General features: G+C 36.7%; 1 protein-coding gene across 4 annotated transcripts in view; it reads left to right on the top strand.

Annotated features, from left to right (window-relative positions):
- ZNF385D (zinc finger protein 385D) overlaps window positions 1-27,299 on the top strand; it is a 408,247-nt gene that overhangs the window by 226,910 nt on the left and 154,038 nt on the right. The window contains exon 1 of one of the 4 annotated variants that reach the window (XM_017827440.1): window positions 19,764-20,108. The exons of the other annotated variants lie outside the window; for them this stretch is intronic. Coding sequence (XP_017682929.1) covers window positions 20,087-20,108 — 22 coding nt within the window. The 5' untranslated portion in view covers window positions 19,764-20,086. Of the gene's footprint in view, window positions 1-19,763; window positions 20,109-27,299 lie in introns of those variants that run through there. 4 annotated transcript variants of the gene reach the window in all.

Here is a 27,299-nt window from a genome sequence, read left to right as displayed (position 1 = left end):
CATCTGTGAATAGATGTGTATGTATATGTACAGAAAATATAGTGCCATTTGTGATGGAAACCGATGGAGCTGAAGCTATGAAAACCCGGATTAGGAAGCAGACATTTGGGCTCTTACCTTAATTTGTAGGAACTCAGCTGGTTGTCACCAGCAGGTATCAATAGTAAGAGTCATGTGGCTATGCATGCACACTTTGAGAATTTCTCATAAATTGGAATTAACTTCTCCCGGTTCTCCAAAGAAACACGACATGCTGTATGGAATACAGCATAATATCAGATAGCGAGACAAATATCAGTGCATCATCATTAGCATGGATTATTAATGTTACCACAAAGAACTTTGTTCTCTGCAAAGCACTGATTTCTTCTCTCTGGTGACCAGTGACAGGACCTGAGGGAATGGCCTGAAGTTGTTTAAGGGAGGTTTAGGTTGGATATTAGAAAAAGGTTCTTCCCCCAGAGGGTGGTTGGGCACTGGAACAGGCTCCCCAGGGAAGCACCAAGCCTGACAGAGTTCAAGTGCTTGGATGATACTCTCAGGTACATGGTGTGATCCTTGGGGCTGTCCTGTGAGGGACCAAGAGTTTGACTCAATGTTCCTTGTGAGTCCCTTCTGACTTAGAATATTCAGTGATTCTGTGAAATTCATAAACTTGGCCGAATTAGGCACTAAGAAATCCACTGTTAACTTTGGTTTAGCTCTGCATGTCTATTTCTTGAAACTTAATCAGGGTGAGTGTATCAGATAAGAAGTAGAAACTAGAGAAACAATGTTAAAAATAATTGCGACGCTCTGGGAAGCTGATTCAAGGGAACTTAGTGGCAGCTTTATAGTTTATAGTTGAGAAATTTGTGCTAAAAGTGATATCTTTTGTCTTTACTTAATGATACAGAAATGAAAACCAACCTGGTTGTAAAAATATGCTCTAAAGAGCTGCTAGCTGTTAATACCCAAAATGTACTAGGTGATAATACTCTTATGCCAGACTGATAAGCACCTGTACAAAAGATATAGATTGCCAACTAAATTAGTCTGGTAATCCTGATAAGTCCATAGTGAGGTCTATAACATCTGCTAGAGGCAAAAATGTATTCTGTAAGACTTGCCTTACACCTATATTTTCAGTCTGTGCATGTCAATCAAATTATTTCGGGAATGGCTTTAGCTTCTCAGATAGAGAAAATGGCCTTGAAAAATTCCTTCAAATCCATGTCCCTATATCTAACTTTCAGCAGGGTAAGAGATGATGCTTCCTAGGTTGTGGCTTTGAAGCTATGGGCTTTCATGGTGGCCCAAGATTAGAAGTGAAATTTTAAAAAGTGTTTGGTCTAATACTTCTTTTTCTTATTTTTATTTTACTTCTTTCCATCTAAAGAAAGAGGGTGTTTAAAGAGGGTGGTTGTATATATGCAACAACTTAGGAGTTGTCAGAAATTACTGTTTCTTGTCATGTAGCAGCCGCTTTGGATTATATTCATTAATCATTATCACGTGGTTAAAACACACTCTTAAGACTGCTTTAAAATGGTTTTCATACTCTGGCTCAGTGATGTCACACGGGAATACAAAGATGATTTTTAAATTCAAGGTGGGTTACAGATGGCTTAGACCTACACACAAACTGTATTTGTATTGAATTATTTCATGGCTTTATGAATAGAAGTAAGAGCATTACATATAAAGCTAATGAACTCTCAATGTGCAATCAGGTGGGCAGAATACAAGTGATTTTATACTTACATGAGAAACTCCAGCGTAGGGAAAAATTATTTCTTTTGGTGGCCACATATTTTATCCACGGTACCTTGTTCTGTTTGAAGAATATACATTAAACCTTTTTTAAGAATATAGGATGTAGTTGATGTGCGTGAGGCATCAAATGAATCTATCAGACAGCTGACTTGATAATGTACAACAACCAAGGACTTGGCAACTCTCTACTCACAAAATTCTTTGCAATCAATGTTGTATTAATAATTTAGTTTCTGCTAATTTAAAATAAATATTCTTGCAGGAACTACATCCAGCACAGTAAAATGTAATCTAGCATCAGCGTTACTGTTGTTTGGGGAATGGGAAGTAAAACAGGAAATTTCAATTTGGCCTCCTAGAGTGAGTATGGCATTTGTCTACCTGAGTATAATTTATGCATGGTACACTGAAGATATTTTGTGACACACTTTTCCTGGGAGACACCTTTCCTCAGACAGAAGACTAGAGGCCAGAAAAAAAAAGATCATTCCAATAGCAGCACATAGCCAATGCAGTTCTTACTAAATACTACCAAATAGGTGGTGACAGGAAGCAAGGATAACAAAAACAAGCTGTTTCATTTTTCTGTACGGTATTTCACTTGCTTGTCCCAGGCATTTGGTTTGTGGGGGTTTGGGCTTTTTGGTTTTTTTTCACATGAACACAAAACAAAAATTCACATAAATGAAACAGTTGAAGAAACCATGGTGAGCCTGAAAGTAGGGGAAATAAATGAGCACACTTTTTCAGTATGATTCAGGTTAACAGAGCATATTTTGGGAACTGAAGTCCATTGCTTTGCAATGTATTGTGAGAAATTATTTTATCATAGAAATAGAGGACAGCCTTTTGGATGACAAATGTTTTCTTGTGTGTGACCTTCTCCCACATTCTTTTCTTCAATGTTTAAAAGGCAAGAAGGTGTCAGTAGAGGTAGTAATTATTATAAATCTGGTCTCTGGAGGCTCTCTCATCTGTGCTTCCATTTAATAAATCTTTTCTGCCTCTTCCAAAACAATATTTGAAAGTCTTTTGAGCTTCTTTTTGCCTTCTTTTTTTTTTTTTCTTTTTTATCTCTCTTTGTTCAATCCTATTGCAAGGCACATCCGTGGATTGCTCTGTTGGCTTCCCATGTTCTGCACAAAAGCAGAAGAATTGTGATGGATGTTAATCCCACTCTGTGGTCATGTATAAACAGACATGCCATGTAATTGTTGATTTCACTGTTTGCTTTCAAGTCCTCTATGTTTGGATCCATACAGCACAACTTATACCTGTAAACTCTCCCATATCTTTTGACCAAGTGACTTGTTGATACAAACAGCAATTTTAGTAGCTACTTATCACTACTTTATCATTCTCCAGTTAATAAAATTTGTATTTTTAGAGAATCGGGATAAAAGCCATCAATGTGACCCTTCCTGACTACTTTGAAAAATTAGTTCTGGGAACTTTTTGATCATAGATTGTGCTCCATTCTGGTTTCTTTTGTTACATACTTAAATTACTTTTTTCATACTATGCTCTTGGAGAGCACTTGTGAAGTAGAGGTAGAGATCATGCAATGGCATGACTTCAGCTGTTCTGGAAATTTAAAAGGGCAGCAGGCCCAACATTTCTCTCCTCACCGTGAAGAACACTATAAAAATTTGTACCAAACTGATGCTTTCTGGAAAAGCTATAGATCCAGTGACAGAGAAGGTGAATAATCTCCTTTTTTGTTCCCCTTTTGATAGAGGATGGCAAAAATACTTGCCTACAGAGATAATTAGAGGGCGTAGATTAAAAAAAAGTGGGTTAATCCATGCATTTGAGCAAGTTTAAATTAAGAGCTTTGCTTCTGTAAGTTTGGCTTGATGGATGACTTTCATGCATAGATCCAATATTAACAAGAAGAGCAAGATGATTTGTAAGGAAATGTAGGCTTCTACGTTTCAGATCCACACCCAACCTAATTGTTTATTCTTTCTTTACCATAGGAGGGGGAACAAAATCAACCTAAACACTTCCAAGGAATGATTCATCGTATGGTCTACCGTAGGCTGAGTTGGTGGAGTTTGAGTGCCTGTTCTGTCTATTGGTAATAAGGGAAGTCTAGAGGGTAGATGTAGTCAGTGTGAACACATAAGGCTGGCCATTGGCATTCAAATGTAGCTTCTGGAGGTCATGAACCTGCTGGTATAGCCTTTCCTATGTTCCTATGTTCACAGGTCAGGTGTGTTCCAGGCAAATGAAACTATTGCATTGCTTTGAAAGAAAGCTAAATGCACACTCAGCAACTATGTCTATCCATTTTATGGGCTCTTGTTTTATAGGTAAGATTGAATAACAAAATAGATATTACTTATGAGGTGTTTGTTCCAAGTCTGGCACCTTTTTTTCCTGTTTTTTTTGTTTGGATTTTTTTTTCTGTAGGATTATCGTCATTGGAGCTGACATAGCCGTGTGTCAGCTCATCACCACTGTAATGGTCAGTTGTAGCACCTGACATGAGGTGATCCAATAAAGGCAACAGGAGTTCTTCAGAGGGTTTTGTCTGATCCAGACTTACAAAGACTATTTTGCTGAAGTTATATAAACCACAGTCACATACAAAGAGTCTGGTCATTATTGAAAATCTGTAACGCAGTGCCATGACTAGCTCCCAAATGTGTTAGTTAGTCAACGTAAATGTGTAGATATTACATGTTATTTTACATTTGCTATCAGCTCCCTCTCTGTAAAGATTACAAGTAAGGATTGAGGTCAACACTACCAATGAATTTCATGGTTATTTAGATGGCAACTGTCTAGGTACAAAGAATGTGGCTCAGCTGACATAAGCCACATGGATATTTTTTGTGGCTGTTGACAAAAATTAAGTGGTCAAGCTTTTGAAGAAAGCTAGGGTCTTTCATGTCTTCATATGCAAATACATGTTATATACACTTAAAATTATATACCCTTGCTTATTGTTGAGAGTATTTTTAGACAGACAGTTGGCCAAAAGCAAGCCTGTGGCATATTTTTCTACAGCATATTCTGACAGCAAACTGTTAAATTTTTAGGTCTTATTGAAATAATAGATATTGCATATCTTCTGTCAGAGGACCTACTTCAAACAATTAAACAAAAAAAAGCGTAATTCAAAATTTAATATAATTTATAAGTACAAAACTTGAAGAAATAAAAAAGGCCAGTTTATTCTTATTGAATCTGTTTTGCATGACTTTTTGTTTTTAATGCTGTGGAAACTGAAGGCTTTTCCTTTAAATTGTTTGAAACCTATGAAAGTGAGGATTTTCTTTTAAATCATCAGACACTTAATGGAATAACTCAAATCCCCAAAGTGTATAGAATACTTGAATGTCAATATTTGCAGTGAGATCTGTTTATTAGACATACTGATATGTTTGCTCATCTGTATGCTCCACTTCTTAGGAAGCTTCCAAAACTATCTGGGCTATACTTTAACCATTGGAAATGTAGTAGATTCTAGAACTGTGCAAAAAGTGCCCTTTTTGGCCAAACTCATATCCCTTTTTGGACATGTTTATGCCAGAGCAGATGTGGTGTGCAGCTGAACACTATTTACTCCATGGGAACTTCCAGCTGACCAAAATATTCACACTGTGAATACAATAATCCTCCATTTCTGTTGCTTAGCTGAGATCCACCCTACTAGTGAATCTGATTGGGGGATTTAATGGGAGTATTGAAGAGGAGTTTCATTATCTTTAGAAAAATTACAAGATATTAGCAGGATGATATTACTTGCAATAATACACTTCAGAGGCAGACCTTCATAAGTGGTGGTATTAAGAAAGACTTCTCATGGCAATGTTAGATAGAGTCCCTGGATGTTTACAGAAGAGTTGGCCATGGATACTGTCTGCTGGAAACTGTGCCTTACGCATTTGTAACATAAGCTGTGAAGTGAGATTTTTCTTTTTTTTTTTTTTAAGCGAATCTGGTTTTCTGAACTTCAAGAATTACAAAGGATGTGAAAATCTGTATGCCATTATCAGATGCATATATTTTTTTATTAGATGATGAAATTCTATGTAATACTTCGTTGCAATCCTCCCCTCCAAATTAGAATTGGTCTTTCATGCATTTCAAGAGCTTCATTCAAGTGCAGGTGAAAGGGAGTCTTGGCTTGATTGGCAATAAAATGCTTCCATATTTATAGATATGTTCTGTGAAGTAAATATGAAAGGAAAGAAAGTATACTTTGATTGTGTCTGAAAATGCAGTTATCACTGCCATAAGTCTCAGTGTGAGAGAGAAGGGAGAATGATGGGAGGGAGGAAGATTCAGAAGAAGAGAGAAATCAAGAAATCAGTGACAAAGAGAGCTCCAGAAAATACTTTAAATTACTTTCCATATCCCTACAAAATAAAACCACCCACAAGAACAAAACATATACTGAATGAGTCAAATCAGGTAGTCAGTGAGTCATAGTACAGAAACAAAAAGTTTCTGCATGCAGATAGCATGCAAAATGACCACATTTTTGTGTTTTAACAAAGGTAGTATTGCTATGTTCCAGGGTGTGGACTAAAGTACCGTATCCAGAGGAAAGAAAAAATACATATAGGAATGCATTTCCCTGTCTTATAGTTGCTATAAAACAAAATATTGATGCTCTCAAAACCCTGTAATTTATTTTTTCCTTAAAAGCTATGTAAGAATATGCTCTGACATAGTTAAGGGTTTGTGGGAAATAAATACAATGCACTATATTAAAAATGGATTCCCAAGAAAGATCAATAAATGCTGAATACAGCAGAATGAAGTTATCAAAATGTAAATATTTTAAACAAAACAGAATTTAACAGTTGCCAAGATAAGCTACTCCCTCAAAGCACACTGAAGACATTTTCTAGTTTATGTAATGTAATTAAATTCAAGCCTGAAGAATTCAAATTCTTCCCAAAGACGTTATTGGCAATGTGATTTAATGTGTGATAAAACTGAAAATGTAGCATGTGAGAAGACCACAGGAGTTTTATAAAATTACATTTGAAAGCTGACAATTGTTTACAAGCATTTTTTTAAAACTACTCAATAGTGTCATAATGAACCTTTTCCATTATTAGCAGCACAACCCTCTTCCTGACCAACTGGTGACAAGTTCACCCCAGTGTAACTTCCATAGTCTTACAAAAGCTGTACCAGGAGATTACTCATTTTTGTCTTGTGAACACAGTGTAAGGAAAACGTAAGTCACTCTTGTCTTACAAAGTAAACCATTTTGTGTATATTTTTTCCACATTAAGAGAGATTAGTATAGACCTTATATACATTTTCTCACAGTTGGATTTTTGCTCATACAGTGAGGGACATTGTGAGCTGAATGCTGCCCTAGAGCCAAGAGCTTCAGGGATTCAGCCTTTTTTCTGTCTCTAACTAATCTCTCTTACGATATTTTAAACCTAAATTTCATCTGCAAAACAGGGATATACTATTTACAATCTTATAAGATCATCCAGTTGAAACTGCAACAGCTCTTGCAAAAATATTAATATTGTATCATAAATGCTAATGTCCTTTAATCCTTTTGTATTATGAGAGCCTCAAGTCTGGTAAATTAGGGCTTTATCAGTCAGGGTACAGAAAGATTAATTCTGTGAAGCATATCTTGGCACTAGTGGTGGGACATCTCAAAAGATGCCAATATTTTGCTTTTAATGGGTGGGGGTCATTTACCTCTGCTGAATAGAAAGGGTCTCTAACTAGGATTAAAAAGGGAAAGAACTATTTGTATAGTGATGCTTCTTACTGGAGAGGCTTTGCAGTCAAACTGCCCTTCTTTAAAGGATTTATTTGTTCTATAAGAATGTCATGGTGTGACCCCAGAATGACAGTGAAGTGGTATTTATAGTATTTATCCAGTCATCAGAAATGACTAATTATCCCTCTCTTGGAATGTACAGGCTTTGATGACTCATGTAATATGCTTTCATTATCTCACAATTTTGTTTCTCTTTCAAAAATATGTACCTATCTGTAGTAATACTTAACGTTTTTCTTCCTTAAAGTTCCAGAATTTACATAACTTGCAATTTTTTGGTAAAAACTCTTGCAACTCCTGTGGTGTCCCCCTCCAAATAGTAGGTGTTTTTTGTTCAGTCAGTCACTCTTGCATTTGTCATTTTACAAAACCTTCTGACAGGTTTGAGTCAAGGAAGAAAGATCAAAGGCTAAACCATTAGTAGCCTCTCAGGTCTGACCTTCCCTTAGAAAATATTCAGTGAAAAGTTTAAAATTACTCTTTATAAAAGGGCAAAAACTGTAGCAGAAAAATTATGAAATACATAGTATGAGCAACAGCAGGACCAAACCACCAGTTCATCTGTTTCTCAACTGGAAAATAAGATTAAGTAGTCACCATAATATGTAAAGAAAAATCTGTTCCTTTGAACTTGTTATTTGTCTGTTGCTAGGTATTACTTTTTATAACTTTTTTCCTATAGAAACCCTGAAAGTACTCATGACAAAATAACACCTTAAAGCCTCTAAACTGTGCTCTTCTGTGATTATTATTACTTCAAACTTGGCTCTAATTTTCTGAATTTTATATTAAAAATTATCTCAATCCAATGAAAAGTCAATAACTAATAATTTTTTTTATAAGTAACAATATATTTTGATTCCCATTACTGAGGCACCTAAGAAAAAGTCACACACACCATTTTATTATTTATCCAAAAACATTCAGGTAGCAGGATCCTATCCACCACCTTTGTGATAAACATTCTCCATCAGGAATTTTATTTTTATTCCCAGAAAAAAACCAAAACAGTAACTTAATTAGTACGTTATGTGGATGTTAGCAACAATTTTAATTATCTTGATTCAGGCTAAGATGCTAAGATGGTCTTCCCTATCCTTGGTGACCCACTGACATAAGAGAGCTATCCTGAAGATGGTCTTTTGTTGTTTGCTCTGGGAAAATCTTAATGCAAAAGATTCATAGCATCAGACAGAAGTTGATAAAATCACAAGATTATTAAAGTACTCACCAGGTGTCTAGGAGACAGTAGTCTTTTTCCTGTAATTTCCTGTAAATCTTTTTCCTGTAAATATTTTCCCTAGAGTCCTTTAATGAATGGATGAGGACAGGTGACGAAAGGTAAAGCGTGTACTGTGGAACTGTAGATAGTAATCCCTGCATAAGGGGGACAAGACCTGTGTAGCCTGCAGAATTGCTGGCTAACTTCCAGCTGGAGCTAATCTTCTCATCTCTCAGGTGGCTCCAGTGGACCTCCATCCAGTGGAGAACCATCTCTAAAGACCCTGACCACAACCATGGTTCACTTTTATTCTTACCCTATGCATTGGTTGGGATATTAATTGAAAATGTGGAAAATGGGTTTCTAACCTGACTAGAACAGTTGTGAGGCCCAGAAGACAGAGTAGCCACTCATGACATTCTTTATGCCCAGCAGTAACTCGCATGAGCATGAACTCGCTGGAACTTTACTAAGAACAATTCATAACACTTATATTGCAACCAGCTAAAATGTTAAGCATTATAATTTAGCTTCTTCCTCATTCTAATCAAATGTCTCTGTCATACTGAATAGCAAGTAAAAAGTAACACAATAGAGTGCAAATTTTATCACTCCTAATTCTGCCCTTTGATTGGTTTCATATCCAATGATGAAAAAAATATCGCCTTGTTGAGCAGGGATGAGAAAGTAAAAAGGGGAAACTGGAATCCTAATGTGGCTTTTGACCTGTGCAGCAAGTTAATTATACACTTGAGAAAGCATCTAGCATTGTCATGTTGCACTGTATGGATCTGTGTGTGCACAAGGCTGAATATAAATATGTGTGTACATGAGCATGCGTATATACTTTATGCAACATTGCACTACTTGTGCTCAGTACTTCCTGAATTTGTTCTTAAAGTCATTGGTTGTAAAGGATTTAAATGAAGATGAAGCATGGCCCAGTGGATTTTAATGTATAGACAGTTACTCTTGGTAAAAATAATTACTTAATTAAATGCTCTGGTGGACAGTGATTAAGGAAGGAAGTGGTAGATAAGTAATGAAAAGTGTATCAGTACAAAAAGTATCAGCAACTTAGAAGATGATAAAGTATCTTTAGTGGGATAAAATAGGCACTGCAGACTTCTGCAGTAAATGGTTTTACCAAGGCATTCTATTTCTTACACTATTTTCCATGAAAGTTTTTCTGTCACTGATGCAGTTTTCCATTGCACAAAACTAAACTGCCAAATCAATGCAATCCACAGATGAACTAGAAGTCACTTTTACATTGCAGTCAACTCTGTCTGAGCAGTCAGAACATAAATGTTCATGAAATGACAATTACTTTCTTTATAAACAGAGAAAGTGGATGATCTACAGAAGAAGTGAATGTAGAAGTCCATTATTACCATCATGCATCTTCTGCTCTGCTGTCTGCAGGACCCTTCCTCGGGGCTAGACAGACACACACACACCCCTACAATCCTACAGCCAACTTTTCCTCCTTTAGCACTTCCAGGCTGTTATGGTATTGTTATACCGTAGTCCTTCTGTGCAAGATGAAACCTTAGACAGTCAGTACGCTTGGAACAGTTGTGTCAAATCTACAGAGTCTGGAGAGATATGACTGGGGCTTTCAAACCTAGATGAAATTCTTTCAGCTGTAATGCTTTGTAGGAATATGAAGTGAAGCTATTAGGTATGTCTTCATCTGTTGTATACTGTTTATCTATATAGTTCAGAGAAGAAAAAATTCTGTGAGGTAGGGACCGAGTCCAGTATTTCCTGTCTCTATATACCATATTTAGGCACCTCAAGTAACTAGGCTTATTTTAAGAGGTCCTGAGTGGAAAAATCAGTAAAAATCAAGCCAGTGAATTACCTAAAAATAGCCACAGCACTCTATTTAGGCTGTTACATGTCAAAATTATTAACTTCCTAATTATATTGGCATAAATAAGTTGCAAAGTATTTGTATTGAGTTGGACTCTGAAAACTGTGTTTTGAAGAGGAGGTTTGACTTCGGGATGCAGTCTTTTTGGATAGCTGTGGGAAACAGAATTATTTATAGTCTGCTATTACAGCTGGGTGTTTTCAAACCTGGTAATTAAATTCAGAGGTATGGAAGATCAAAGGGAATCTGTACAGGAAAAAGATGTAACAAGAAAGTCAGGAACAGATACAGACAGGAGTTTTTTGCTGTACATGTCATTCTGAATTAGAATGGCAGAAGTCTCTGTCAATAAGATCAAAAGTTGGGAACAGAGATGAAAACTCCTTTTACTGTTAATTATTATAAACTAGCTAAGAATGTATTTGAACACTATTGGAAGAATGTTAAAAAGCAGTTACACTCCTTGCTCCCCCTGGGAGAAGAGTACTAGAGCCTTTGAAAGTTAAAAGAAATAAATTGTTTCTAGGTGATTTTGACAATTTTTTCTGTTCACTATTAACTCTAAATGGCTATATCATCTAACAGCCACTTTGTGACATGCTCCCATTTTTTTTCTTAAAGGTAGGTATGAATGGCATAAATTAATCTACAGGGATTTTAGTAGACCATGGTTTTTGTAGGATGCCAGCTTGGTAATTCAAGAATGGTGCTTTCCTCTATGTCTGTTATTTTTGAGGCAGATGTTTTTGATCTTTGATTTTTTTCATAGAGTGAAATGTTGAGGCACTGTGGGGTCATTTAAGACCCCAGAAAATTTCCCCAAACAGTGAGAAAGCTAATTTATAGTTAATGCCTTTGGAGAAAATTCAATTCTTCTTGTATAAATTTAATGCTGTTTTCACTTGCAGGTGTTTCTCATGTTCTGTTCTAAAGTGCTACTTAGTGTTGCTGAGCACAGTTGATAGTTGCTGTGATGATCCCAGATGGAGCTGAATTTCAACGGGTATGAGAGATCTTCAGGGGTCCCAGATCTTTTATGAGATTTGGAAGCCTTGGCTGGGATTCAGCTTGCAATTTCTGGAGTATGTATGTGTACACACGTGTGTGTGTGTATGTGTGTGTGCGTACAGGTATCTACGAGTGAATTAAGGGTCTAAGCTCCCCTTTTGATTGGTGAAATTCTAGTCAATATAGTTAATGGAGCTTAGAGAGCTACTTGGCCAACCAAAGTTGGAGTCTACTGCTAGATGTAATAAATAACTCTTCTAGCTTTGTTGACTGCATCAATTTGATCTTTGACTGTGTTGGGAAATTAGACCTCCAGATCACAGGTAGGCACCCAAATGACACATAAAAACTTAAATGTCAATCTCCGAGTCAAATCCTACCTACAGTGAGATATTGCTGATATTTTCACTTCATGACAATTTGTTTCTTACCTCTGTGGTGAAACTTGCATGTGTGGAATTGCAAAATGTTTACACACGGTCAGGGCAATCAAATGCAATGCTAGTGTGAATAAAACCAATCTAAATTTTTTAAAACAATCTCATAAAATGTTGAAAATTGCTGTAACTTGTATCCTTCTATGCCCTCAAAGTAGTGCCTTGTCTGCGGCTATTTTGTCTCCTACCCTTTTTTCATGGCAGTTTCTGAGAGATTGCAGCTTACTCACCTTTGACTAGTGTTTCCTTGGTAGTTTTGACCGAAATAACTTTTCCTTGGATGTGAAAGAGGAATTCAAACACATAAATTGTGTTTTCTATGAGATTAACTGTTTTATAGCCATTTGAGATGCAATTTCTCCTGCTGAACTGTAACAGACTAGAAGTTTTTCATCTAACCTAAGATAAATGTTGATACCCTTCTGCGAGTCAGCAGAATGAGAGAAGCATTCGCAGAGAGGGACCTGTGTTCTTCCACTCAGATTACAATTTACTGTGGGATGAGTTGCCCCAGGAGGCACCTTTAGCACTGGCTACTTTAGTTGAGGTGCTGTCTTTTTAGGTAGTTAAAGCTGGATATACTTTAAGCTCCTTCCCATTCTTAGTTCCAAATGTGGTGCTGGAACCTCACAATCCCTTTGGGTCCTGCTGCAAAGTATCTCAGCTCTACAAAGCAGGAGAGAAGTTGTAGTGCTGTGCAGCTGGCAGTGTTTATGTGCATTCCAGGCTGTAGGTCTATGATCCAGCCTCGCTCCCATTGATTGGTCTGGTATAAAAAGCAAACTGCTTTGCACTCATTCACATTGAGACTTCATGTGCTGGCATTTTTCTCTTGTAGTTATGTATTTAAAACACGGCTCATTGGGAAACATAAAATCATGCTGCATTGCTAATTTTTTTTCTTTTCTTTTTTGAACAGCTTTGTACAGTATCAAGGAAATGAAGGAATGTTGTTTCGTGCTTGTATCTTGAAATTTCTCCATTTGGGTGCTTTAGGGATGTGGAAATAGATTTTTTTGTATTCTCTAGGAGCAAACAGAAAACAAATAAAAGCTACATATTTTGTGTTTCAAAATGTTTTATTTCTTAAAGGAAAATTAGAAGCAGAACTGTTTGGGAAAAAAAGAGCTAGAAAGGCTTGGGAGGAAAATTGATGCTTCTTTAAATAACTACAGGTCACCAGATGAATAAAAAAAATAATTTCATGTTCAGAAAATGGCAAACTTTAGCTGGAAGTCTTTACTGGCTCACCCACAAAATTAGGACAGCAACTAGAAATTAAAAATTGGAACAAAATTGTAAAAGAAGAAACAGATACTAATCAGTATAAAATTGAAGTAAGAAATGTGGAAAATTTATAGCGAAAGACAGAAACAGAAAATGAAAAATCTGTGATTGGTAAGGCAAAGGACAATAAAAACCTTTTAATGTATTAATAGCAAAAGTCCTAATCATATAAACCACTAGATGGAGATAGTAAGATTGTTACGAGAGATTTGAAAGCACCATAAGTGATAAAAATTTTTTTTATTCTCTATTTTGAAAAATGCTTGATGCATTCTCCATGTTATGAGTGTGCTGAAACACTTTCCAAAAGGCCTGGAAGAAAGAAAGGAAGATGTAAAGCAGCAACTTCTTGGACTAAAGACTATTTAAACCCAATAATTCTGGTTAACTTTTGCACAAGAGTCCTAAATGATTTGTTGAGGATATCTCTACCTCATTGATGCTACCTGTGGAAGGAAAAAAATACCCCCACAACTCACAACCAACCAAACAACAGAAAAAGACCCACAAACCCAGCCCTCTTTCCCCCAAAAAAGCCAAAAAAACAAAAGCCAACCAAAAGCATAACAGATACCTATGCAATAATTGCTTTATCATTTCAAACAAAATGAAATGGTCTCTAATTAATAATGCAATAAATTGTAGTTATTTTATTTTAATCAAACAGTTAAAACAGACAGTATAAATAGATGATTTTACTATAAAATATCTGTTTTTGTTACTTATCATTTAACTGATAGAAATGATTATAGAAATAATAGAAGTGTATAGTTTTGGCCATTTAATGGTACAATCAGAAATGCAAAATGCAGCCATTCATAAGTGAACAGATGCATCCTATAGATCAGAGTACAAAAATAAAAGAATCCTGAGTGTGAAATCTGTACAAAATTTTTCAGTACAACATCTGGATTTATAAATTTAAATTTATAACTTTATAAATTGTGAGAATACAGTGCCTGGATTTGGTGATAAATCTTAGAGAGTATGTTGCAAAATTGTAGAGAGTGTCAGAAAGATGAAAAAAAAAGTGAGGCACTGGTTCATTCACCTCACAGAAGGTAGTGCTGCATTGTCTACATGTGATATGCTCTAAACTGACACATTAGATAAATTGTACTGAAAACAGTACAGAAATAAAATTACAAAAGAAAGAGAGAGAAAGGAAGGACTATGCATGCTGAACTTGCTGTTGCCATCGGTTCCAGTTTTCATTCTTTGACCGAAAAAAAGAGATTTTCTGTGTGTATGTGTGTGTGTGTGTATGTGTTTGAAAACATATTTGACATGGACTTAGACAAGCTTCCCAGTCTTGTTATTTGCTTTTAAACCATACTTCTCTTTAAAATTATTATCAATATACATAGTCAAAGAAGCTTCTGTACCAGTTGCATATTTATTCATATTCATTACCTTAAATCTTATCCCATGCTTAGGAGCAAAGGATGACAGGAGTGGGCATTTAGTAAACAATTAGCAGCAATATTGCCTAAAATACGGGTTTGGCTTTATGCTGGCAACATTCTGCTTGTTTGTTTAATAACTATCCATATCTATGCGAAGGAAATTCAGAAAAATATGACCTTCCAATTGCCACATGTTGTCTGTGTTCAAAATACAAAATACCAGAAGTACTAGCTGCAAGCTTAGAAAAATGCGTATTGTTCTATTTATATTACTTAAGCCATGTAGAAATTCCCAGTTGCTTAAAAAGAACAGTGCTGTAAGTGCTCTTTTTGAACTGATAAAGTCTGCATGGTAAAGATTTGTAAAGGCTCTCAGGATCAAAAGTGAGTCTGTTTACCTCTTGAAAACGCTTTTATAGGAGGTTCTGGTTAGCCATTTCCAATAGAGAATGGAGCAGTTGATCAGATAGCAGCTAAACTAATGAAAAGCATCATGGAAGTGACAGGAAGATTAATTAAGTTCCTCCAGTTGTATTCACGTGTGGTTGTACAGAGTTTCTTCGGGTACTGCTGCAGTTAAATGGTATTCATAGTGACAAATATTGCACATTTCCAGAACTGACACTTCTGAGTCAAGGGTAAAAAACACGTTTGGTAGTTTTTGCCAGTGGAGAATGTGTAAAACCAAAGATGAACCTCTGTGGCTGTTTAAAATATACAAATGTAACTTACTTCTTCCCTTTCTATCCTTTAGGGTAACCTCAGGAGATTAGTAATGAATCACCAAATCTGCATTATTGTGTGGTATGTCTTAAATTACTCCAGATGGCTTCAAAATAAAAACAAACCAAACTTCTAGCTGATGTACTTAATATATTTTATCTGAGGCACAAAAATATGTGCACTTGGAAACACTTTCAATTACTTTTGGAGACTTAAAATACTGTGGCTTGTTTGCTGTTCTTTCATTCTGCACTGTGGTAACCGTAGTACTAATAGGAATTAAATTTCGACACATAAATTTCCAAATTATGTGGAAGTTCTAGTCCCATTTTACCTTTAAGAATCCTTTAGTTTTGGGTTGTATTTGGTTAACTAGTAGGCCTGGTGTGATTTGGATTTTTTCTCCCATTTTATTTTCAGAAACTAATGTTTCTACAATAAATTTTTGTTCTTAATAGCTGTGTCTGTACAATAGACAAAATTTATTTTAGGAAAATCTGGAAACCTCTCAAATGTATGAGATTTTTTAACCTACTACACACGATGTATAGATTCAAAATGTTGCATCACTAGTGTATTTTGTTGCCTACTGTTACACTTTTGCCACCAAAGAGTTCCTCGATGTGCTTCTGCACTTGCAAGGAAAGGTTTGTGGTCAGCCTCACTTATTGAAATTCATCAAAGGTAATTGGTAAGAGTCTGAGTATAAATCTAATATTAGTTGCCTCCTGGGAGAGTTCAAGACTGGAAGAGAGATTTCCAGGAATCTTAGGGAATTAACTGGGTGCATTAATATTAAATATTAATTGGTCTCTGCAAAAGACATGCCTGTGAGTGGCCTTGATACTTACTATGGCGGCATTGTGTAAATCAGTGGATAGATAAAAATCAGTAGAAAGCACAGATTAGTGGAGCTAGTTCATGAAGTGCCCCTCTGGCTCTAGACCAAGTCAGGCGTGAGGAGTAACCTGTAGCTTTCCCAGCTCTGGAGAAACATAAGGTATGTGCTGTACTTCCAGGTTATGTGTACTATCTGCTTTTTGTTTATTCCAAGGAGGTAACATCTTGTGGGGTGTTCTGCATTTTTAAAATCTGCCCTTTGTGGCAAAACCTTTACCAAGGTAAGGAAGGGCAGAAGAACTCAAGGTGGAGATGCTATTATGTTGGAAAAGAGGATTTCAGGGAGTAGAAGTTGCTTCTATTTTTAAGAATAAGGGTGAGGGGTAGCTGGTTTAGGAATAGGTAAATTTTTTTCTTGCTATGTTTATGCGATTGCTGAATAACAAGGATTTGGGAGATTTGCTTTTATAAGTGAACCATGCATGAAAATATGATAATTTTGCAGTTAACCTGCATCTGTAGCAAAGTTAAATGCTGGTTAGCCTGTGTCGGCTTGTTGATGGTTGGGAGTTTGCACCATGGGCTGACATCATGGACTAATTTGCTCATTCATTCTGCATGCTTCTGCATGCCCAGGCTGGGTCTACTCAAATCTCCAGACACACATAAGTGTTTGCTGCTCCTGACTGTGCTTCCCTACAGCTGTTTTCCACAGAATCCTCAATGCTTGCATTAAAACACCAGCCATTTGGGATTGCAATTACTAAACTAAACCTTACTTTCACTGACAGTGACAATAGCCCACTCAGGGAATAAAATTTATTCTTTGTTCCTTGCTTGAAACTCTATTTCTTTTTGCAGCTTATTAATGTTGAATGTGTAAATGAAAGCAGAGTTTGTCATGCACTATGTGAATTTGGGCTGTGAAAGCTTTCCAGGAGAGACCACCAGTGATTTTTCTCTCCTACTTTGCATTTCTGTAGTTGAAATGCAAAGAAATTAAAGTTCTTGTTTTAATTGCTTTGGTTACTTTAATTGTATACTTACTGTCAGAACACAAATAAGGTGCATTAAGGTGGAAGGTGATCCTGCTTGTTTTGCATCCTATAGGGCAAAGCAAAATTGGAGGCAACATTCAGAATCAAATAGTGGAGAACATGTCAATCTTCGTGGCACTTTGTTGTTCACATTTCCTGAAGATCTGACCTGCCATCTGAATTGGTGCAGCTATTGTAACACAACAGCCATTTCAAGAAGGTGTGTTTAAAGGCATCATGGTTGTTGCCCGACCATTAATAGTACACCTACACAGACACGAGCGTTCTGTATCTGAGCTCTCAGATGACCAGCTGATGGCACAAATCAGCAAGGCATCTTGGCTTGTTGAAGCACCAAGACTAGAGTTAGCCTGCATCTCACAGGGTTTGACTCCTGGCAGAATGACCCCGAGCTTTTTTTCTGTGATAAGGTAAATGCAGTTTAACAGGCAAATGCTCTGCCTGGGTGCAGACTATCTTAAAGGACGTCACGCAGTGCCTCTGCAAAAGCACTTCAGAGCTGGAAAAGGAGCTGAAGGATTTCACAGTGAATTGATTCTCTGAGCTTTTACCCTCAGTGAAGGGAGAGGAGGGAATGGTTGTGCTGCAGAAGGCTCCTAATAGTAGCTTATATCTACTGCTCAGAGAACATTAGAGTGGCTCAGCTGAGATATTTTAAACCAGTCTTTGAAGATAGTATTTTCCCCTATAGCGAGGTGTCCTTCTCTGTATGATAGAAGAGAATGAGCATTGTAATGATGAAATAAAAGAAAGAAATGTGCTGTGAATACCCTCTGTTACTTGCTTTCTGCACCTTCTAGTTAAAATACAGGCCCTGATTTCTAGATAGCTTCGTTTTTCTGTTTTTGATTTAGGATTTGCTCAACTCATGTTGCTCTCGATCAGTTTGAACTGTGCAAAAAGTCTTGATCTTCCTCCCTCATGTACTGTGGCCTCAAAGTGCACTCCTTAACTGTATGCTTTTTAGTTGTGAAGCGAAGCTTATTTTGGAGTTTATCAGTGTACCATGTATCTCTCATTTCAGGCTTGCCTCTTCCCAGGGGAAGCTGGAATAAGAACAGGCACTGAGAAAGGCTAGGTATCAGAAGTGGACAGCTGTGGGACTGCCAGCAAGGGACAGGACTGAAATTCGTGCCCCAGTTCTCCCCAGCAGTGTTTAGTTTAATCTCTGTAAGATTCATACAGGTAGCATGAAACCTTGTGAGAGCAATGCTGTGGAGGGCTCTTGCTGAGAGATGCATAGTGGCAGTGTACACCAGGGCTCTGAACTCTGCCGCTGCAATTGGAGCATTCCTTGGCTGCTGTGCTGGTGCGATAATTTTGCCCGAAGTGATTGGACCTCATGAAATAGTAGTTATTGTGTGGTGGTTTTACAAATAAGAAGTGGAGCTTTAAATGAATTATACCTGTCATCCTCTTTCCTGTAGAATTAAAGCATTCATCCCATTAGATCCTATTATAATGAAATAAACGCTTCGGCATACTGTCCATTATTTTTTACCTTTATTTAGTGTAAGTGTATTATCAGTGATACACGCCAGACTGACAGCAGGAAACCAATGTCCTCTATCGATTCATAGAAGAGACATATGTGCCTAAATACAGACCACATTGCCTTCACCACACTGCCACACCGGTGTGTGTCAGATCCATCCCGAGGCACTATAGGTATATGGTGGAGAGTATTTCAGTATTTCTTTGGTCTTTCTTCTTCTGAAGCTGCTACTAGTTCATATAGCAGCAGGGACTGTGTGGGGCCCTATTTACAACAAACTTAGAACCACTCCATTTGCCACAGAACAATAAAATAGCTACCAGCTGCTAACGACTTATCAACCTGGGCCAGAAATCAACCAGGGACCTGAAGGGTGAAAGGTTGTAAACTCCATTACAAATCATCATTGTTGTATGTCTCCTGTCCTCACACTTTTTATTCATGCGAAGATATTGTATTTTAAAAAATCAGTTCAGCTATATTGAAAATGAACTACCTATTTGGTAGTTGCTTTTTAAAAATAGAAACAGATTGAGCTTTTTTCAACATTCAGATTGAAATTTTTTTTTGAAATGGAACTATTGATTTAAAAAAAAAAAGGCTTGGGGGGACATGATGTTGCAAAGTGTCAAGCATCATTATCTTCTATTAAAGTTGGGGTATCAGGGCACTCAGGGCTTCTCTAGAGCCTGCCCTTCAAAGAAAAGTACGCTCACAATATACGCTTTGTCTTTCCCCTCTATTATGTAATTGAGCACGTTATGTCACTACACGCATTTACTGCCAAAAAAAAAAAAAAAGTACAATTTTAGAAGGGCTTTTTTTTTTTGTCCAAACCAGAGTTAGGTTAACCAGCATATTAGACCACATCGTTGCGAGCCTGTTAAAGAAAAGATCTGTTTGTAGTACTCTTAGTCCTGATGTCACAGGCACAGCAAGGACATCAGAAGGAGGAGTCAGATTACAGTAAGAATGGGCAGTGCAGCATGCAGCCGGAGTAAACGCTAAATCAGACAGGGATTGTATCAGGGATAAGACTGCCTGCAAAGAGCTCATCCTGAGGCGGCACACTGCTCTCTCACGCTTCTCGTGCTGGGAAATTTCCACATAATGTAGGATGAAAAAGCTCTGTTTTACATGTCAGCCCTGTGCAGGAGCTAATGCTGAATACACAGCGGTGGGATCCTGACTGCATGATTAATGAGAAACATAATGTATTTTGGTAAGTGTTAACCGTGATGTAATTCTGCTTCTGCTCACATTATCAATAGGAGTGATTATTACAGATTTCGGATTCAAGAACATTTTGTGCTGGCACGCACCTAAAACTGACAACTGGGGAATCCTGTCGGCTGTGCAGTTTGAAAGGATTCCATTGTCTGGGAAATTTTCTGTTTGAGTGGGCTACTGCGTAGTTTTAGCAGTTTGAAAAACAAGCTAGATAAGATGAACTCATCCTAGGTTTGTTTTAAATGAACTTTTGTTTCATCTGCCAAGAGAGGATGAGAAATGCCTATGAGACATGGGAAGTTTTAGACAAACTTAATGTAATGGACGAGCTGCTACTGCACTGTCTGTGCTGGGGAGGCACAGTGAACCTCAGTATTTCATTCAGCTTTTAGTTTGAAGAATTTAAAGGTACAAAGGTGAAACAATATTTTATTTGCAGCGGTGCAATTGCTGAGCAGTCTGCACTGTGCAGATCACCGATGTGGTGTTGGCTCTGAGCATGCCACAAAATAGGTATAATTTTAAGCCTTTAGGGGTCTTGGACGTGTTAAATATCTGTGTAGAGTTTTGTCGCTTGATGAAAATCTTCCTTATGCTTACAGCTGAGCTGGCTGCATACCCTAAAAACATGCTGGAGCGTAGAGCTATGTCTAAGCAATGTAGTGCTGCAGCACTGGGCTGGGATGTATGATTGCAATATAATGCTGCAAGTTATGCTGTAAAAGAGCATAAAAAATAAAACAGAGAATTTGGTGATGTGATGGGAAAAATGCTATTCTTAAGTGCTTGAAATTTCATCTAGCCTCAGTGTTAATTTATAACTGCATAATACTTAGGATGAACACAGAGCTGGGAGTTGTAGAATTTCTGGGACATTCAGCAGCTTTCTCAGTTTCATTAAATATTGAATCAGGAGTTCACTTCAAGCTTTAAGAGAAGAACTTTTGTAACATTCTCAGCCCTGTCACAAAAGTGCTGTGTTTTTTGCCATGCTAAGCATTATTTTCCTATTTTCATAAAATTAAATATATTGGGGGGGGGTGATTTGTCTTTAGCAGTGAAACATATCAATTATGAAAGCAGATTGATTTTGATGTAAACTGTTCTAAAAAAAATAAAAAGAATTGGCTGAGTTGTCAGAACTGTTCAGTGTCCATTTCAAAGATAAATTTACAATGTTTTAGCTTTACTACATTTTCCAGAGACTGAGAAAGGACAAGCATTAGGGTTTTAGGTTTGAGTAATTTAGTTTAAGTCTCTCCACCATTAAAAGTATCAGTTAGGTTAATTTGCTGTTCCTTTCTTTTGGGTTGTTTTTCTACCTTTAACAGCATAGCAAGTGCAAGATGATGGTTTTTCGTTTATTTTTTTCTTTTTAACAATCAGTTTTGCCTGTGTGACTAGGATAGTTTCCTGAAGTTATACAGTTAGAATATTAGGTGTATGTTAGTTGCATTGTACTTAATTTTATCTTTTTTACCTGTCTATAATTTTCAGAAACATGTAATGGTGATCAAACTTATTCTAGTGTTACTTTGAAAAAAAATTCGCTGTTTCACATGCTTGTTTGTTTTCTGGTGCAACACAAGTTTTTAAATGGAACAAACCTGATTGTGCTTTCTGCTTTGCAGGAAATTTCATTTCTGAGAGCAGAGCTGAAAGTTTGTACTAGGCAGGTTCTTTGTCTGCCGTATTCAGTCTGAAGTTTCCTGTAATATTATGTTTTAAATGAATGTTCTTATTTCTGTTTTTTTCATGAAAAAGGGTAAGCTGATGGGGGATAATGTTTACCTGTGGTTATTCTGTGTATTTCCTTGCTCTGTCTGTGAGAAACCAGAATATCTGTAATCTCACCTGCCCCTTTTACTGCACAAAGCAGAATTGCACAGAGCCAGATGAAAGCTTGACTGCGTACATCGCACACCTATTTTGACTTCAAATTGCTACAGTCATCACATAGACAATAATGGAATTTTGTTTTTCTGAGGGGGAAAAAAATATATTTTCCTTTTCGTATTAATAAAGAATTCTGTGGGGTATTTTTTTTTTTATCTATGCATGGTACTGTTGGGCCACATAAGTATAGGAAGGGAGAAAAAAGAAAATATTTCTGTATATTTGTATGCACTTTGCTTGCTTTCCTGGGCCTTGTTGTCTAATTGCTGCTGATGTAAGGTGGCACAGTGGAAATGCGTGTGTACAGCATTAAGTTGAAATAAATGCTGAAAATAATTACTGTGGAAAGTAAGACCTAACCATCTGAAAGTATCCTTCTTATAGAGCAATTGTTAATGGGTGAAGTGAGTTTCTTAACCATCAGAGAGAAAAGTTGCTAAATTCAGGAACTGGTCATCATGTTTCTCACTCTCTCTTGAAAGACTGAGCCTCTGAGGAGATATTCTACCTTTCTATTACATTCTACTATGTATATTTTACTATTTCAGTTAAGCCTTCAAATAGTTAAACCTGTTGTAACCTTTGTAATTGCATGAACCTTTCTCTTACATTGCAACAGAATTTTAATGGAGTTTTTTCAAGAACTGCTAATTTTCACTCACCATGCTGTGCTTTTTAGTTTATTGTTTGGTCACTGTGGATACATTTGTTACTTATTGTATTGATTTTGCATTCATCGTTTTGAGTTGAATAGAAATACGGAATTGTAATAATAATAGTAATAAAAATCCTAAAAAATGATGTAGTATGTTTATAGAGTAAGCCAAAAGCCAATGAAAATAATAGATTCCTGTTAAGTGTTATCATAGGGAGATGTTTTGTACTTAAGGACATACATACCTACCCCAAAGCATCTCTGGCTTAAAAGGTTGCATTGGCCACTGTTGCCTTGACTCGACCACCTTGCCGTGACTGCACCTTCCTTGGCCTGGCAGTGCCGGCTTATCCCGTGAGCGCGGTGGCCCCTGTGGCCGCCCCTCGGGCTGGGTGGCCACTCTGTTCAGGTCAGATGGAAAGTGCTCTTCACAAGGGGCAGGAGGAGAGCTTTTGTTGTGTATCATGCACTGTACATCACAGTTGTCGAACTGGAGGAAACACTGCAGTGATATTGCAGTTATGGGATGGTGAGCATGGGTCCTGCGGGCTCGGTAAACACTGACTGGAATTAAGAGCAAAGAGAATGCTCCACCCCCACCACCCAAAAATCACTGCCCCACACGCCCCCATACTTTGCCCCTTGCTGAAGAAGCACACCCCAAAAAAGAACTAAAATTAAAATTTGTGAAGGAAAGGAAGGGGAAAAAAGGAAAACCTTGTACTTTGCCTTTTCTCTTTTTTTTTTTTTCTTCCCCTAGCCTCCTCTGAAAACAATACTGTTTTAAGCAACTTCTAAGTTTTTCTGTTCACATTATACAGGAAATTAATATATTGGGATGGAAATTAATATACTATGGGGTAAAACATAACATTAAGGGGAATAAACAAACAAGTTTTGCCTGAAAATGCCATCACATTTCTGTTTATATGGTGGCTGTTTTCATTTTCAATGGGTTTTTTTCAGTCAATATTGTAGAGTGTAGTAATTCATCTGCATACATGCTACTATTCTGAATATGACTTTTTATTTCTGGAACACTTTCTTGTAGAAGAGATTCATGTTGGATGAGTCATGGAATAAAAAATACCCCCCACGCCCCAAATCTCACCACTTCTTTAAAAAAAACACACACTGTACAAACCAACCAATCAACTGCTGAAACAGGGGGGCTTTTTGTTTCAATGAAAATATTTAGTTGTTACTGGTTTGTTTTTAGAAGGATGTATTTCCTTCTAGGTTAGACACTGCGGAGGCCTTTAGTACCATTTTTGTTTGTCTTCATTTAAGGCGGGATGAATCGGTGTTGATAAGGCTGTGCTTTTAAAATGTTTTGAAAAGCACAGATACTGGATTACTAACTATGTTTTATCACCAGCCTTCTGCAATAAGAAATGGGGTTAATATATAATGGATGCTGTGTGTGACAGAAGAATTTAGCTGAGCAAGCCAATGTATAGGATCTTGAAAATTGCAGGAGTCTGATGTTTATATTTGGAACATTACAGCCTCCAGGGTAGTGAAGTTCATATCTTGAAGCACTGAATAATCATTAATGCATGTATACATAATAACAGCTAAAAAAACCCCAAACCTGTTTAAACTTATAGAAACTACTCTGTGCTAGATGGCACCCTTTTAGTTTCTGTTACATTTCTGTTTCATTTAAAATGTCTTTAAATGTATCCAGTATGTTGCCATAAATAAAAGGTGCTTTTGCCATTTCACAGACTAAAAAAAAAGTCATTCCAACTGTTACCTTTTTTGTGGGTGGCAGAATTGCTCCAAAAACAAAATCAGAATCAATGGCTTCCTGCTTCATTAGAGAAGATTAGATCACAGTTGCTTCAGCTGAAGGTCCTTTAACAGAAAGTGTGTGTGCGCTCATGTGCTCACGTGAATCTGTGTCTGTACATATTTTAACTGGGATGACTGTTGAATCTAATCCTGCATGACTTCCTAACAAATACCTTTCTTCTGTTAAGAAATTAAATATAAGAAGAAGCCAGGTTTTTAAAATTTTCATCGTGATGCCATGCTTCTGTCCATTTTCATTTTTCTTTTCTAGCAGGCTACTCATATAAATTATTTTTATAAAATATTTTAAAATAATGAGAGCCTTTGACTGTAGAAATATAACAAAGTCATATGGCTTTTACCTCTCTATGCCTGTGTGCAAATATCCTTCCATGTTATTTTGATTTTGTTTCATAAGCTAATGGCATTTTATAAATTCTTGCAATTACAAAAGTGTTAATCAGGATACAGGAATCCTTTTAAAGATTTTTCCTTTCATGGCACTAAAGAAGATGGTGGTACTTGAAAAAGAAGGAATATATTTGGACTGGAAAAAGGAAATATTTCAATTTGCTATTAGATCATGAAAAGTTCTTGAAATACAATAGAGGTCATAAGGGCTTCAGTTTTTAAAAAGCAAATATTACATGTAATATATTGCAAAGATTAGTTTTGCAGCTGAAATTGCATAGATGATTGGTAACATTCAGAGAAAATGCAGCTAAAGAGGTTGGCTAGAAATACCAAAGCCTGAAGTGTCACAGATTGCACTTGAATTGAATTGCTGGGGATGAAAATGCTCTATTGTAGGCCTAAGTCATTATATGGCAAAGCCACATTCTGTAGGTCAGCCTGTATGCTCAGTTATTTTAGCAACACATTTTTGTGAAATCTACTTAGGGGTGAAAAATCTAATACATGAAGCTGCATTATTGGCATGCTCATATATTTAGTTCTCCTCACCCATTTTGTTGACCACTTCTTTCAGTTCATCAGTTTGATGCTCATGAATATGTTCCTCTTATAAATTTTTTTCTTTATGCGTAAGCACAATAAAGAGCTACTGCAATCTTAAGCATGGTATGACTGCTTAAAGTAGTTGGCAAGGGTCTGAATCAAATATGAAATAAGAAAATGCAACTATAATTTCAAATTAGAATTATAAGGATGGCTCATGTTAAAGTTCAATGATTATACACCCTCGCCTCTTGTTAACACCTATGTTAATACAGTTCTGTTCTCTTTTGATGTTTAAAATGATATCCATTTAGATTTCTTTAGGTTTGAAAAATTGGTAAGACATCTTGAGTCCTTATCTAGTGTTTAAACAAAAATACTTGTTCTTTCTCCTAATTTTTTCTCCTTTTTTATTTATTTCCAACACTCTCTCCCCCACACATTTCTGCTTTGGCAAGGGTTACATCTGTTTTTAAAAGGTGAGATTAAATCAATCTATTTCTCTATTTAATAGCTCTGCTAACTGGCTGAACCAGTTGTTTGGAAATCATGAGAAATTCTTTCATCACTATGGGATCAGGTTCTGGCTCTATTGCCAAGCCAACTAATTTACTCTGTTTTATAGTCCCTGCAGATATCAAAATTTAAAACCATAATGTAGCACTTGCTTTTCAAGTAAAGCTTGAAAAGCTCCTGGGGTTTGGTAATGTATAGTATCTTCATCTCTGAAGCAGTTACAGGAGATACAAAGACGAGATTGACCAGGACTATCTGCTAACTCTGGGTATGGCTGTTTGAAATTTTAGCATATACTTAGGATCTGAGAGAGCTTTGGTTCATATTGGTAATTTTTATTCTATGGGTTGTTTAGGTATTCTATTTATTACAATGTAAACCAGCAGCCTCTTGTCCAATTCTCTCCATCAGAAAACAAGATAGAAACTAAAAAGTGGATTTATGTTAGAAAACCCCCTCTGAATGTTAAAACTGATTTCTTAAGAACAAAGGAAAAAAACTAGGCTTAATTTACTCTTTGATTTTTACTTCATAGTGGTTGTCTTATGTATTTACTTTTATGCTATAATTGGAAAAGCCGATGGACAATTCATTCAAATGAAAGCCATGAAAATTTCCTCAGCTTCTTTTGTTCTTGTTGACCTTGTTTACTCTGTTTATTATGGAATGTAGTAAGTTACGAAGATAGAGGGAGATAATTGCTGTGTTTCCCAATATGGTTACCCATCGTTGCAGCAGGGATCAATATTAAATGAAAAAAAAGTGAAAAAAACAAGTCAAAAACCACAGAAGCTTGACAAGATCTGTGATTCTGAATGCAAAAGGAAGGAGCAGGTAGAGGAGAAGCCAGTCTTGGCACCGCCAGGAATATTAGTGCTCTTCTTGCTAAGCCAAGTAATTTTTCAGTAGTGACCTGAGGGTCCACTGTCTCTATAGTGCAATGTTTAACAAATTAGTTTTTGTTTGCTGGTATTTACCTGTGATAGCAGATCCACTCACCTCCTGTCAAAACCAGCAATGTAACAGGTGCATGCAGTTTGCCAGATATGTGACTATTATACAGCAAGCACACTGTTGCTCTGTTTTATTACTGGTAAGTTGTGCTGCTGTGAGTAGCAAATTTTTCAACAGTGGTAGTTTCATGGCTCATCTGCTTTTAGATGGCACAGAAAAAAGCGATAACTTTCACTTTAACTACGTAAAACTTTACATAGTCTCCTATTTAACTTGGCAATTCCTGTGTTTGTATAGGACAAATTCTAACAAGTGTATGCATATGTAACGGAATCTTTAGATCCTTTCGCTTTTTGTCTCCTTCTGACTGAGGGGACAACAGCCACATGAATATGGGTACTGTAAAGC

Source organism: Lepidothrix coronata, unplaced genomic scaffold (assembly GCF_001604755.1).
Source record: "Lepidothrix coronata isolate B3197 unplaced genomic scaffold, Lepidothrix_coronata-1.0 Scaffold139, whole genome shotgun sequence".
In the NCBI taxonomy this organism is placed as follows: Eukaryota; Metazoa; Chordata; class Aves; order Passeriformes; family Pipridae; genus Lepidothrix; species Lepidothrix coronata.
This window is presented reverse-complemented; position numbering and strand designations above follow the sequence as displayed.